The sequence below is a fragment of the Aotus nancymaae genome, unplaced genomic scaffold (assembly GCF_030222135.1).
Source record: "Aotus nancymaae isolate 86718 unplaced genomic scaffold, 86718_ANA_hifiasm-v0.15.2.pri h1tg000004l, whole genome shotgun sequence".
Lineage (NCBI taxonomy): Eukaryota > Metazoa > Chordata > Mammalia > Primates > Aotidae > Aotus > Aotus nancymaae.
This window is the reverse complement of record NW_026988415.1, coordinates 40814348-40830770: the sequence shown is the minus strand read 5'-3', so window position 1 is coordinate 40830770 and position 16423 is coordinate 40814348. Positions and strand designations below refer to the sequence as shown.

General features: G+C 37.9%; 1 protein-coding gene across 3 annotated transcripts in view; it reads left to right on the top strand.

The window, feature by feature from the left end:
* Positions 1–6327, top strand: part of TBC1D8B (TBC1 domain family member 8B) — a 64287-nt gene extending 57960 nt beyond the window's left edge. For all 3 annotated transcript variants that reach the window (XM_064361975.1, XM_012451671.2, XM_064361967.1), the window contains 2 exons: positions 463–560; positions 3910–6327. In XM_064361975.1, coding sequence (XP_064218045.1) covers positions 463–560; positions 3910–4314 — 503 coding nt within the window. In that variant the 3' untranslated portion in view covers positions 4315–6327. The remainder of the gene's footprint in view (positions 1–462; positions 561–3909) is intronic.
* The last annotated feature ends 10096 nt before the right edge of the window (positions 6328–16423 follow it).

The window sequence follows — 16423 nt, the reverse complement described above, 5'->3', positions numbered from 1 at the left end:
TCCTGACCTCAGGTGATCTGCCCGCCTTGGCATCCCACAATGCTGGGATTACAGGCATGAGCCACCACGCCTGGCTCACTTTGGTACAATATATGCATATTAAGAACATAATATAGAAGCTGTTTTAAACTTAGTAGTATACATGAGAATGACTAAGTAAAATTTGCATTATTAAGTCAGGGTGTATTGTTTTAATCTAAATATGTCCTTTCTCCCTCTCTTGCCACATCTTCCCTAGTCCCCAGTCTTCCCAAAGTAAAAGTTTTAGTCTAAACAGAAATGGAAAAAGTATTCTGAGAGCCAGTGGGTGAAATGAAAGGTAATTTCAGATCATTTCCTGGATTAAAAAAGATGGAACCTTATATCTCAGTGAAATACCTTTTAATCATAATTATTAGTTTTGAAATTTGGAAAAGTATAGTGGTCTGTTCCTTATGAAATGGTTTTACTCCCTTTCTTCAGGCAAAGGGAAAATTGATATTCAAGCATATCTAAGTCAATGGCAAGATGAGCTTTTCAAAAAAGAAGAAAACATTAAGGATCTACCAAGAATGAATCAGGTATAGCATTTTCAAAATTAAAATTCTAAGTTGTTGCTTTTTTGTATGAATTTGGGTGTAACCTCTGAAACAGCTAACATGCTATTCCCAAAATAGTTAAATAATCTATGTGTTATCTAAGTTTCAGATGAGCATGGAAGACTGGGAAGAAATTTTTATATGATTTTATTTATTTATTTATTTATTTTTTTGAGACAGAGTTTCGCTCTTGTTACCCAGGCTGGAGTGCAATGGCACGATCTCGGCTCACCGCAACCTCCGCCTCCTGGGTTCAGGCAATTCTCCTGCCTCAGCCTCCTGAGTAGCTGGGACTACAGGCACGCGCCACCGTGCCCAGCTAATTTTTTGTATTTTAGTAGAGACGAGGTTTCACCATGTTGACCAGGATGGTCTTGATCTCTTGACCTCGTGATCCACCTGCCTTGGCCTCCCAAAGTGCTAGGATTACAGGCATGAACCACTGCGCCCGGCCCAATTTTTTTTTATTTTTAACACATAAATGCATCTAGTGTCTCAGAGAATTCCTCTGCTGTCACATGTACCTATAGAAAAATATGTATATGTAATATATTTCTAACTTTATTGGAAATGTTCATTTATTCAGTAAACATTTTTTTACTGCCTACCAGATACCAAACCCAACGCTAGATACTGGGAATGAGAAATTACTGAGATGGGTCACACCCTGGTTCCTAATGATCTTATATCTGAACGCAATTTTAAGTTCATCTCTTTGTTATACACTGCCTAATTAAAATATATTCTTCTTTTTTTAATTAAAATCTGGTTAGCACAGATACTGAGGATCCTGAGAACTTTACCAAAATGAAACCTGTCAAATAACTTCATGATTTTCAGTGGGCTGTATCATTTGACAATTGAATAAGTACTTTTTAAAATGAGTCAGTATAATATATTTATTCTAGAATTACTATAAATGAACAATAATATTGTTTAGGGAAAAACTCTCTCAAACTGCCTTTTTCCCTCTGCTCTCACACCACAACAATAACAATCATCTACATAGAAGAAAACGTCTGTGACCAAATGTGTGGGGGTTTTCCCCACCACTGAGCAGCAGACACCAACTGAGTGTCCTGCAATTCAATTCCAACACTACCTACCTAGAAATAGTGTGAGATCCCACAGGTTGAGTGTTCAGTCCCCAAGACTGCTCCCTGCTTTCCCCCAGTCACAAGTCTGAGCCTCCTGAACTTCTGGCTGACCAACTTCAAGTTGGGGTTCCCATGTTCCCTTCTTTGGGTTCGATTAATTTGCTACAGAGAGACTTGCAGAACTCAGAGAAATACTTATATATACTGGTTTACTAAGAAGGATATTTTAAAGAATACAAACAACCAGAAGAAGAGATACATAGGGCAAGGTCTAGAAGGGTCCCGAGGGCAGGAGCTTTTGTCCCCAGGGAGTTGAGGTGTGCCATCCTCCCGGCATGTGGATGAGTTCTTCTTTACCTTCCTCCTGTCGGCTTCCATGCATTCAGCTATCAGAAGCTCCCTGAACCCAATTCTCTTGGGTTTTTGTGGAAGCTTCATGATGTCAGCATTCTTTCCCCCAAGGGTATGAGGCAGGGTCCTCTCTGGAGAGAGTCCTAAAATCAACTATCAGAAAGCTACTCGGGAGGCTGAGGCAGGAGAATCGTTTGAAACCTGGAGGCAACAGTTGCCGTGAGCTGAGATTGCACTATTGCACTCCAGCCTGGGCAAGAAGAGTGAGAGAGAGAGAGAGAGAGAAAGAGGAAAGAGAGAGGAAGGAAGGGAGGAAAGAGAGAGGAAGGAAGGGAGGAAAGAAAGAAAGAAAAAAGAAAGGTGGGAAGATTAGAGTAGAGAGAAGATTCAAGAAAGAGAAAAAGAAAGGAAGGAAGGAAGGGAAGGAAGGAAGGAAGGAACGGAAGGAAGGAAGCAGGGAAGGAAGGAAAAGAAGGAAGGAAGAGAAGGAAGGAAGGAGAGAGAAAGAAAAAAGAAAGGTGGGAAGAAGATTATAGGGGGGAGAATATTCTGTTTTCTGAGGCCTGCCCCTGCAGCCTAATACACCCAGCATTATAAGAAAAGATTATAACAAAAGACTATGGAAGTTGTGAACTAGGAACCAAGAAAAAAAATATGTGTGTGTATACATATATATATATATATATATATATGAACACATATGTATGAACACTAAAACTGTAGATTAATGAAGAAAGAAAGAAAAATGTTTGTTACAATATATTATTATGAAGTATATCTTTTGTACTTGTTTTTTGTTTACAGATAAGCTTTTCTGGTAGGATGATTGACTTGTAGAATTCTTATGTTGGAATTGCTTTTGTAAATTGACAGGTATCTTCTAGGAATATCTGGATCATCTAGGTGCAATTAGCAAGCAAACCAGTTTATCTATCCACTTAGTCCCCAACTGAGCCTTTAAAGAGAAACATGTCCAAATGGGTTTCTTGGGCTGGGCATGGTAGCTTATGTTTGTAATCCCAGCACTTTGGAAGGCCAAGGTGGGAGGATTGCTTGAGGCCAGGAGTTTGAGATTAGCCTGGGCAACATAGCAAGATCCTGTCTCTACAAAAAATTCGAAAATTAGCCAGGCATGGTGGCACGTGCCTATAGTCCTAGCTACTTGGGAAGCTGAGGTAGGAGGATCACGTGAGCCCAGAAGTTGGAAGCTGCAATGAGCTATGATTGCACCACTGTACTCAAGCCTGGTTAACACAGCAAGACCTTGTATAGGAAAAAGAAAATAGCACCTGACATTCAAGTAATGCTGGCAGGCAAACAGTCCAGGAATTAGTCTGGATATAATGTACTGCTATCAGGCAAGATGTGAGAGTATCTAAAAGAATTTTCTTCCATGGTTCATACTCATCTTTTTTTTTTTTTTTTTGAGATGAGGTTTCTCTCTCTTGCTGCCCAGGCTGGAGTGCAATGGCGTGATCTCGGCTCAGTGCAACCTCCACCTCCAGGGTTCAAGCGATTCTCCTGCCTCAGCCTCCCGAGTAGGTGGAATTGCAGGCACCTGCCACCACACCCCACTAATTTTTTTTGTTTTTAGTAGAGATAGGGTTTCACCATGTTGGCCAAACTGGTCTCAAACTCCTAACCTCAGGTGATCCACCTGCCTTTGCCTCCCAAAGTGCTGGGATTACAGGTGTGAGCCACCACGCCTGGCCCATACTCTCTAGAACCAAGATTTATTTTGGGATTCATCACCAGTTCTTATAACTTCTAGGGTGAAGCTTATATGGTACAAATCCTATATAGGAGACTATTCACTTCTAAGTTCTCTTTATATTTGCTAACTCTAATATTCAAATGTGATATTTTCAACTTGTGTTTTCTAGTCTCAGTTTATTCAGTTTTCAAAGACCCTCTATAACTTATTTCATGAGGACCCTGAAGAAGAATCATTGTATCAAGCCATTGCTGTTGTAACCAGCCTTTTACTCAGGATGGAAGAAGTTGGAAGAAAACTACATAGCCCTACATCATCAGCCAAAGGATTCTCTGGTACTGTCTGTGCTTCTGGAAGACCCAGTGAGGAAAAAATAGGGAGCCACTTGGAGAAAGATCCTTCTTCTCTTAGGGAAGAACCTCAGTGGTCATTTGCATTTGAACAGATTCTTGCATCGCTGTTGAATGAACCAGCATTGGTGAGGTTTTTTGAGAAACCCATAGATGTAAAAGCCATGCTGGAAAATGCAAAGACTTGTCAGTTAAGGTCTAGAACCAAGATGCAAATCCCTTAGAAATTACCTATCATAGACAAGTTTACTAAGATTCCTATAGCTGTCAGCTTGATTCCTGTGAGTAGGGTTCAGGGATTTATCTTGTTACCAATGTGACTGAAGGCCAAATATATATATATCCAGAAGCACAATGCGTCATTCCTTTGTTGTTATCTCAAATTTTGATATTTGAGATAACAAATATAAATATACTTTTTTATATTTCACAATATATGCAATATCAGGGGAATATGGTAAATGTTACCACCAGAGGGCATAAGCATATCACTTTTAGTAAGGAAATTACTAGCTTATGTTGCTATTTACATATGAATTACTGATGATTTTGAAAAGATGGTGTTATTCTTGGGTGTTAGTGAGGCTGATATGTCATGTCAATCAATAAGCCCTACTTTCCAAATTATCTAGAAGATTACCATTTGGGTCCCTTGTTTTCAAGTTATCTCACTGAAATATTATTAACCTTTTAAAGTTAATCTCATTCAGTCTTCTAGTAATAAATGATTTTTTAAGTACCTTCTACAGCCTTCCTACCTGAGGGGTTCAGAGGCTGCTGACTCACACTGCTAACTCTGTTACTGATAAAAGCAAATCAATGACTCTAAACTCTGGGCTGATATAAAGAAAAAAACAATACTGGATTTGGATTTAAGCTGGATAAAACCAGCCTTTTAAAAAACAGTTCAATTAACTATATAGGTCTTTCATTAGACGGATAAATCACTAGAAATTCTGGGCACTGCTGTTTGTGGCATTTGTCCCAGAGTAGCTTATGACCGCTTTGGTTCTAGCTTTAGATTTTGGATTTTCACCAGTCATGTGTTAATTTACATTAGATAGTAAAGAATGGTTACACTAAGACTGAATTATCATATTCATCTGGCAAGCACATAAAGTATACTTGTATGTAATGATTGCAAGGTAACAGAATTGCTGACATCTGTCTAAAAAGTTTTGGCTATCCAATTTAGATATGTAATTTCTATATACTTAATGCTGCTTATATTTCAATCATTACACAGTCCATTTAGAGATAATGGATTTTGTTAGCACTTAAATAAGCAAACTACACTTGCCCACTGTTCTGTGCTATTCCTGCCAAAAGCAATTTATTAATCAATTGACTTAGGATATTGGGGGAGAAATCATTCATTGGAGCTTCTTTCTTTACAAAAGACTTCGGTTATGAACGCTTTGACTTTTCTAGATGCGACACCATGAAACAGCAGACCTTCAGAGTGACTCAAGAGGTCTCCCTTTCTTGGAGGAAATTGGCATAGTCAGCCTTTGGCAAGAATCCACTGTGAACAAAGCTTAACACATGTGGCTTCCTTGCCCATAGAATGTTATTTTCAAAGAAGTTCAAGAATTTTCAAGTTGAGCCTTTGAAAATTTCATAAATTGGATTTAGCTAAACACTTACTAGTAGTGTCTTTAAAATGATTTCATCAACCTTGTCTTCTCAAGGAAACTACCACTTAAAGAGATAGTTGATAAATAAACATCTATGCCTTTTCTCAGAAATGATTTACTGAACTATGTCCATATTTTAGAGCTCAATTAATAGTTTATATGAAAACTATCATACGTCTGCTATTATGAAATGATTCTTAAATTATACTGAAATAGCTCTAGAAAGACACATGTATACAAAGGCACTATTGTACAGACTTTGTTGAATATTTTGCCAGTTGTATTTATATATGTTATTAACATTTGATATGATTTTAAAGTCAGAATAGTACAGATTACTGAGCGTTGTATTTTAGCCTAGATTAATTAAAATTGAATACACAAAGAGATTTTTGACTTGCAAAAAGATTATAAATGCAAAGCAAAAAGAATACATTTATTTTCTGAGTCTGCAGGAGAAACAAACTAAACATTATAGTTTTATAGCCGCTATCTTGTTAACCAAACAGGTTGTTCTTAATATTAAAAATCTTATGTAGTTGTGTTAAACCAAACCAGTTCATTATACCTTTTGCATTAAATGAAATATGTTATAAGGTGGCTTTACTTGTCTTTATAAAAATAAATATATCTACTAAACATGAAAAATGGTTGACTTAAAAAGATTAATATTATTTATTATGATGTCTTTTTTCCTTTTTCTCTTTTTTTTTTTTTTTTTTTTTTTGAGACAGGTCTCATTCTGTTACCCAGACTGGAGTACAATGCAGCCTTGATCTCCCAGGCTCAAGCAATCCTGACGTCTCAGCCTTCCAAGTAGCTGAGACCACAGGAACACACCACCATGCTAATTTTTTTTTTTTTTTTTTTTTGTAAAGACATGGTCTCCCTATGTATGTAGTCCAGGCTGTTCTGAAGCTCCTAGGCTCAAGCAGTCGTACCGCCTCAGCCTCCCAGAGTGTGGATTACAGGTGTGAATCACCATGTTCAGCCTTTTTTTTTTCTTTTTCTAGATTTCAGTTCATACAGAACTAAGATACATTTTTACTTATACTTAACTCAGATATCACTTGGGGACTTCCCTCTTTTATCAGTTAGAATTCAACTGCAGAGAACAGAATTCACTCTAATTAGTTTAGGCAGGAAAAGATTTATTACTGGATAACAAATGGCTTACATAATTATCAGGAGGATGGGCTAAATTGAGCTTTCAAGAACAACTTCCAAAGACACACCACTATCAGGCCACCAAGGGAATAGCTAACTCTTCGGTGATAAGGACACTGCTACTTCCTACTGCTGTCATAAAAAGCCATCACTACTGCTGCTACCTCAGGAGCCATGCTTCAACTGCTGTGATTTACACTAGCAAAATAGATGCCAGGCACCCTGCCTCTCATCACCCACAAACCGATGACTGAATTGCAATAGAACAGCCAAACATCTTCACAATTATGTTTACCAGCAGAAATGGCAGAAACATAACCTACACCTCACTTCTGTCATTCAAGTCTCACATGTATGCATCTGATTGGCCTCTAATAAATCCAGAATCCTAGTTGCAAAGGAATCTAGGAAATTTACTTTTAGCTTTTCAGCCTCTACAGTATACAAAGGCAAATAAAGAGGGTGGAAAGCAAATTGAACTGTGTGTTTGTTTTCTATTGTTGCATAAGTAATTCCAGCACACATTTATTATCTCACCATTTCAGTGGGTCAGGACTCTGGGTTCAGTTTAGCTTGACCTCCTGCTTAGGATCTCACAAGGCTGCAACCAAAGTATCAGCCAGGATGGTTCTCATGTAAAGGATCAACTAAGGAATAATCCACATTCCAGGTTCACTCAGGCTGTTGGCAGAATTCATTTCCTTATGGTTTCCAGTCTGGACCACCAGCTTCTTGCTGGTAGTCACTTGGCAGACACCCTCAGCTTCTAGAGGCTTCACTCAGTTCCTAACAGCTGCCTTCAGCTTCTGTGGACAGCTCCTTGCCACATAGACTTCCCCCAAAATGGCCACTTACTTTATCAAGCCACCAAGAAAAGTCTTTAGAGCAAATCTGCTAGCAAGACAGTGTCTTATATAATATAACATAATTACAGTCGACACATCCCATCCCCTTCACTTTGTTCTGTTGGTTAAAGGCAAATCGCTGGTCCTGTGCATGCTCAAGGGGAGATTATTATACAAAAGCATAAACATTAGGAGGTGTGGGTCACAGAGGATGCTCTGTAAAAATCAGAGTTTGTCCACCACACGTACCAATTCATGTTATTTGCCTCGTTTACCTTACAACACGCCCTTCTTCCCATGTAAATAACTGACAGCAGCAGCAGCATGATCCTGCCTATTGTAACATAAATCTCCCTCACAGAACATAAGTGCAGTAATCTTCACCACTAAGGGAAGACCTAAGTTTCTATTGGCTACTTAGATCCATCCATGGGTGATGTTCCCTCCTAATTCTGTCTCAATCCCATCTTCATATCCTATAACATGTGGACTAAATGATACAGTTATTACCATAAACTTACCTTACATAAAACAGTAGAGGAAAAGCAGGGAAATGAATTATTATGTATAAATGTGTACCCAAAAGAGACAGGGAGGGACTGTGGGTAGTTACTACAGTCCTCATTTCTGCAACAGTCATGAGGCTATAGTTGTAGGTTTTTTTTTTTCTAATTATCATATAGTAAATTAACTTTTTTAAAAAAATCACGTTCTGGGATACATATGCATAACCTACAGGTTTGTTACATAGGTACACATGTGCCATGGTGGTTTGCTGTACCTATCAACCCGTCGTCTAGGTTTTAAGCCCTGCATGCACTATTTGTACCAATGCTCTTTCTCGCCTTGTCCCCCCACCCCCTGAAAGGCCTCAGTGTGTGATATTCCCCTCCCTGTGTCCATATGTTCTCAATGTTCAACTCCCACTTATGAGTGAGAACATGCATTGTTTGGTTTTTTGTTCCTGCGTTAGTTTACTGAGAATGATGGCTTCCAGCTTCATCCATGTCCCTGCAAAGGACATGAACTCATTCTTTTTTATGACTGCATAGTATTCCATGGTGTGTATATGCCACATTTTCTTTATCCAGTCTATCATTGATGGGCATTTAGGTTGGTTCCAAGTATTTACTATTGTAAATAGTGCTGCAGTAAACATACATGTGCATGTGTCTTTATTGTAGAATGATTTATAATCCTTTGGGTATATACCTAGAAATGGGATTGCTGGGTCAAATGGCATTTCTATTTCTAGGTCCTTGAGGAATCGCCACACTGTCTTCCACAATGGTTGAACTAATTTACACTCCCACCAACAGTGTAAAAGTGTTCCTATTTCTCCACAGCCTCACCAGCATCTGTTGTTTCCTGATTTTTAGTAAATTAACTTTTTTACTGTATACTTCTATGAATTTTAACACAAGTATATCTGTCACCATCACAACAATTAGAAGACAGAATAATTCCATCACCCTAAAAAGACTCCCTCATGCTATCCCCTTATAGTCACACTGTCTTCCCACCCCTAAAAACCACTGGTCAGTTCTCTGCCCACTGTATAAAAGACCAGATGTTTGCTTTCTCAGCATCCCTTCCCCTTGCAGCCATGTAACAAAAAATGGTTAATCAGATGTTTCTGCCTGGAATTTCTCAATCTATAGCAAGCAGGAGGAAAGTGGAGTATACAATACATTCTGGTGACAGCAGCAGCATCTTCACAAACATTCTAGTTTTGAGGAAGGATTTAGAGTGCTTTTGAATGCCCAGACTTTACTCCCCTCTTTTGGAGGGGGCTTATTAGTTGTTCTATGAGCCAAATAATTCAATAAAGTCTTTTTCTTTTTTGCTGTTATCAGCTGGAATCCTTTTCTTTCTTTGGCTTTAAAGTAAGAGGTAGTCAGTTGGCAGTCACCCACAGCTTCTAGAAGCTTCACTCAGTTCCTAGCAGCTTCCCTTAGCTTCTATGGACAGTGCCTTGCCACATTGGCTTCCTCCAAAATGGCCACTTACTTCGTCAAGCCAGCAAGGAAAGTCTGTAGAGCAAATCTGCTAGCAAGACAGTGTCTTGTATAATATAACATAATTACAGCTGAGACATCCCATCCCCTTCACCATGTTCTGTTGGTTAAAGGCAAATCACAGGTCCTGCACACACTCAAGGGGAGAGATGTTAAGACTGATGCATGTGCCCCGGAGCCCTGTAGCTCTGGATGCCTAAAGGCAAGACAAATTATTCCAGTAACTATATTCATAGGTATATAACCATCAAAAGAAGCAGATTTTAACCTATCTCTCACCTTATGCTGCAGTTCCCATTTCTGTCATCAGAACTACATATTTCTCCCATCCCAGAAGCATCAAGCAAATGTCTTTCCTAGCTCCTAATTCTACTTGTCTTCCTTTTGCAGGTAATGCCTTTTCTTTATGACTACCTTTAAGATCTTGGTCTTTCTAGTGTTCTACAGTTTCCTATGATTTATCTAGCTTTTTAAAAATCCTGTTTGAGATGAATGATTAAATTTTGATAATTGACTATCATTGTCTAAGACCTCTCTACTTTCTGCATAGTCCAAACAGGCAAGTTAAAAGAGGGTATGATACACACACGTGTTCTTCAAATGTTTGGTACATAGTCATCTCTGTGATTTCCCTAGGGATGTGTTATTGACAGACCCAACTAATTCTACTTGACCCTTTCTACCATAGAAAAAGTTCTTATACACTAGTCAGGGAACAAATGTGGTATATCTGTCAGTTGCTAATTGTGGCTATTTCAAGTTATGCATTCATGAACTAAGAAATAGCTATTTAATTTATTTGCAGAGACACTAGCTCCATTGTAAATGGATTCAAGATAAAACTGTATCTCTTGACTCCATAAGCCCTGCCTCTAACCACTAGATGACCATTGTGTTCTAACCCCCTTTAATCTCTCCCAGGAATGAATGAGAACTCAGAGTCAGTGTCAAATAATCTCTGAAAGTCCAAGTCCAAGTCATTTGTCCATTGCATAATTACCCTGGTAAATGGCCACATGCTCCTCTTCCTAGAAAGAACATTTACAACATATGTTCATGGTATTGCAAAATCCCTCCTTAAGGGTACCTGGTTTTCATTCAGGAGCCTCAGAGTGTGTAAACTGACTCAGGTCTGCAAATTGGGTGAAAGACCTTACACCTCCATCATGATGACTCAAATTAGTCCTTTGTTCACCAGACTGGAAATATTTTGGCTACACAAATCAAGTAGGAAGTAGTACGTTATCATTTATTTTAATCTAAGAGAACTGAAGAAAAATTAGCCACTACCAAACATCTCCTCAGGTCAAAACATTTAGATCACTTCTTTGGCTGTGCTCCTATCATACTCACCATGCTCACCCCATCTCTAGTCATTAACTTCTACCACCTGGTCTCTGCCATTCTAGGTTCCCATTATTCTCATTGAAATTAGCAAGTTCCTGTCAATGGCAGCATTAACTAAGAAATTAAGGAGACCTACAAATAATATTGTTAAAATGCCCATATACAAATAATATTGTTAAAATGGTAGTGATCTCTAGATCACTACCCAAAATGATCTATAGATTCAATGCAATTCCTATGAAAAAAGCAGTGAAATTCTTCATGGAAATAGGAAAAAATCTTAAAATTCATATGTAACCACAAAAGACCACAAATAGCCAAAGTAATCCTGAGCAAAAGTAACAAAGCTGGAGGTGTCATACCACCTGACTTCAAAGTATACTACAAAGCTATAGCAACCAAAACAACATGGTACTGGCACAAAAACAGACACATAGACCAATAAAACAGAATACAGAACACAGAAATAAATTTATGTATTTTAGCCAACTGATTTTCAACAAAGACACCAAGAACATACATTGAGGAAAGGACACTCTTCAATAAATGGTACTGGAAAAACTATATAGCCACAAGCAAATGTATTTCCTAGCTCCTACCTGCATTTTCTAGCTTCCTAGCTCTTCCTTCACGCAGAAGAATGAAACTAGACCTCTATCTCTAACTATACACAAAAAAATGAGTCAAAATGGATTAAAGACTGAAATATAAGACCAGAAATGATAAAATGACTAGAGGAAAACATAGGGGGAATGTTTCATGACATTGGTTTGGGCAAGGATTTATTTTTTAATAAGACCTCAAAAGCAAAGATGACAAAATAAAAAATAGACAAATGGGATTACATCAAATTAAAAAGCTTCTGTGTGGGAAAGGAAATAGAGTAAAGAGACAATCTATAGACTGGGATAAAATATTTGCCAACTACGCATCTGACATGGAGCTAATATCCAGAATATACAAGGAAGTCAAACAGCTCAACAGCAAAAAAAGAAGTAACCCAATTGAAAAATGGGCAAACAACTTGAATAGACATTTCTCAGAAGACATGGCCAACAGATATACGAAAAAATGCTCACCATTTTCATCAGGGAAATGCAAATCAAAACCACAATCAAATGTCACCTCACCCCAGTTAGAATGACTACTATCAAAAAGACAAAAAATAGCAAATACTGGTGTGAATGTGGAGAAAGGGGAACATGTATGCAGTGTTGGTGGGAATGTAAATTAGCATAGCCATTACGGAAAACACTGTGGAGGTTCCTTAATTAGAAATAGAACTACCATATGATCCAGAAATCCCTCTTCTAGAAACATATCCAAAGGAAAGGAAATCAGTACATCCAATAGATATGTGCACTCCCATGTTTGTTGCAGCACTATTTACATAACCAAGATAAGGAATCAGCCTAAGTAATCATCAATGAATGAATGGATTTTTAAATGTGGTATATTTCCACAATAGAATACTATTCAGCCATAAAATAGAATGGAATTTTGTCATTCATGCCAACACGAATGAACCTAGAAAACATGTTACGTGAGATAAGCCAGACACAGAGACATACTGCATGATTTCACTCATATGTGAAATCTAGAAAATGTTGATCTCAGAAGAAAGTAGAAATTATGGTTACCAGAAGGTTGGAAGGGTAGTTGGGAGGAAGGGATGGAGAGAGATGGGTTAAGGAGTACAAACTTACAGTTAGATAGGAGGAATAAGTTCTCGACATCATATTTGTACCCTTGGAGCATACACTTATCTGACTCTAGTTTTAAGTCTGGAAGCACTGAGAGGTGATAGGGGTGCTTTATTAAGAAAGTTGACATTCCCCTAAAAGTAAGTTCAGGGTGTTCAAGGAAGGCAGGACCAGCCCTATCAAACCAGGGCTGCTTCTGCTGGCAAAGCACACTGTTGGTTAACTACTTAGAGTCATCTGAATCCACCCAAGTGTCCCCATTTCTTATATTATTATTATTATACTTTAAGTTCTGGAATACATGTGCAGAACATGCAAGTTTGTTACATAGGTATACATGTGCTATGGTGGTTTGCTGCACCCATCAACCCATCATCTACATTAGGTATTTGTCCTAATGCTATCCTTGCCCTTGCCCCCACCCCAACGGGCCCTGGTATGTAATGTTCCCCTCCCTGTGCCTCTATGTTCACATTGTTCAACTCCCACTTATGAGTGAGAACATGCAGTGTTTGGTTTTCTGTTCCTGTGTTAGTTTGCTGAGAATGATGGTTTCCAGCTTCATCCATGTCCCTGAAAAGGACATGAACTCATTCATTTTTATGGCTGCACAGTATTCTATGGTGTATATGTGCCTTATTTTCTTTATCCATTCTATCATTGATGGGCACCGAATGTCCCCATTTCAATTCTTGGGTGGTCTCACTCTATCCCAATAAATATTCTTACTTTCACAATAAATACTCTTACTTTGACAAAAATTAGCTGTAAGGCTGTGAGTTCAATGTATACAATAATCTAATGACCCATTATATCAGACTCTGACCAATTTTCAGCTATGTCAGTTCTACATCAATAAGAAATAAGGGAATAGAAACTCATAGTTCTCTGTTTCTTGTGCTGAGCATGTAAATCCCAATGTAGCTATTTTCTTTCTTTAAAGTCTAGAGCACAGTCAGAAAAAGTTGGCCCACTTCACAGTTCTTAGGTTCATTATTAATGCCAAAATAGTCTGTAGTGGCATTTATCTAGTCCATCTAGCCTTGTCTTCAATATGCACATGGACTACCAACATCCCATATTCTAATACTAAAAGAATTATCACTGCTTTCAAACTCAACCGGATTATGTAATCTCCAGCTTCCCATTTCCTTGAAATGCTATCACCTGCAAGCATTCCAGGTACTACATTCTTTATTTATCATCTCAATAGATGCAGAAAAAGCATTTCATAAATTTCAACATCTTTTCATGATGAAAACTCACAACAAATTAGATATAGAAGGAATGTGTCTCTCTGTGGCATTGATCACATCAGAGTCACAACCTAAGACATTGATCACCACCTGAAGAGGTCTGTCCTGCAGACCCTGACTCAGCAACGGATGAATAAATGCACTCACACACACCAGAATACAGTGAATCGAGTGGGCTAGGGATGGTCATCAGCTGCTTTCAGAGGACAATTGCAGCTAACTGACCACCACTCCCTGTTCCTCTTCACATTTATGCAGTATAGATTTAATAACAGCAGTTCTAAGTCAACACGCTTGTGGATAATTAACATGGTTAAAAGCGTGGTTTTACAAATGATAAAAGGTCTTGGTTCTGGAGCCCAGAATAAACACCATTAATGGGTAATTCCCTTTCAACCTCCCCCTGAGAGGACCATCCAACACAAAGTTCACATGAGTAAACAGTTAAGAGGCAAACAGATGTGGAGTAAACAGACTTAACTGGGGAAGCTTTTATTATCCTTAATCTTTACCCTATGACATAATGCTTTAACATAAGAACTGGCTGCCTTCAGCCAGTCTCATTAAAACCTTTTGGCCTTCCAAAAGGTTTGAGACTATAATCTTATAACTTCTCTAATATTTCCTTTACTACTTTGCCAACCACCCTGAGTGAATCCCAACATCTCTACATAATAAAGGCCACATATGAGAAACCCACAGTCAACATCATACTGAACAGGAAAAAGTTGAAAGCTTTTCCTCTAAGAACTGGAATAGGACAAAGATGCCCACTTTCACCACTCTTATTCAACATATTACTAGAAGTTTTAGCCAGAGCAATAGGCAATAGAAAGAAATAAAGGGCATTCAAATCAAAAAGGAGAAAGTCAAATTGTCCCTGTTTTCAAATGACATAATCTTATATATAGAAAAAACCTAAAAACTCCACCCAAAAACTCTTAGAACTGATAAATTTGATAAACTTGCAGGATACAAAATCAACATACAAAAATCAGTAGCATTTGCACACACCAATAATAAACTACCTGAAAAATAAATCAAGAAATCAATCTCATTAACAACAGCTATTAAAAATATAATACCTAGGAATACATTTAATAAAGTAGAGGAAAGATCTCTGTAATGAAAACTGTAAAAGACAGATGGAAGAAATTGAAGAGAACATAAAAATGGAATGACATCTCATACTCATGGATTAGAAGAATTAATATTGCTAAAATTACCATGTTTTACACCAAGTGATCTACAGGTTCAATGCAATCCCCATCAAAATACTAATGACAGTCTTCACAAAAATATAAAAAATAATCCCAAAATTTGTGAGACCAATAAAGACCCTGAATAGTCAAAGTCCTGAGCAAAAAGAATAAAGCTGGAGGCATCACACTACCTGACTTCAAAATATATACTACAAAGCTATAGTGGCCAATGCAGCATAGTACTGGTACAAAAAAAAAAGACATATGGACCAATGGAACAAAACAGAGATCACAGAAATAAATCCACACACCTAGAGCGAACTCATTTTCAACAAAAGTACCAAGAATATACATTGGGGAAAGGATAGTCTCTTTAATTAATGGTGCTGGGAAAACTGGATATCAATATGCAGAAGAATGAAACTAGACCCCCTCCCACCATATACAAAGATTAACTCAAATGGACTAGAGACTTAAATGTAAGACACAAGAAATATGAAACTACTATAAGAAAACATAGGGAAAACACTTCAGGACTTTGGTCTGGCCAGTGATTTTTATGGATAAGACCTCAAAATCACAAGCAATAAAATCATAAAATAGACCCAATGAGACTGTACCAAACTAAAAATCTTCTGCATAGCAAAGGAAATAATCAACAAAGTGAAAAGATAACCTGCAGAATGGGAGAAAATGTTTGCAAACTATTCATCCAGTAAGGCATCGATATCCAGAATGCACAAGGAACTTAAGCACATCAAACAGCCACAAAAAAAAAAAAAAACCCTCAAATAATGCAATTTAAAAATGGGAAAATAAAGTGAATAGACATTTCTCAAAAAAACAAAATAAGACATAAAAAATGGCCAACAGATACATGGAAATATGCTCAACATCACAAATCAGGGAAATGCCAATCAAAACCACAATGAGCTATCATCTTACCCCAGTCCGAATAGTTACTATTAAAAGGAAGAAAAAACAACAAATTGCTGCCAAGGATGTGGAGAAAAAGAGAACTCTTTTTTTTGAAACAAGGTTTCCATCTGTTGCCCAGGTTGGAGTGCAGTGGCATGACCAGTCACTGCAACCTCCGCCTCCTGCACTCAAGTGATCCTCTCACCTCAGCCTCCCAAGTAGCTGGGACTACTGGTGCAT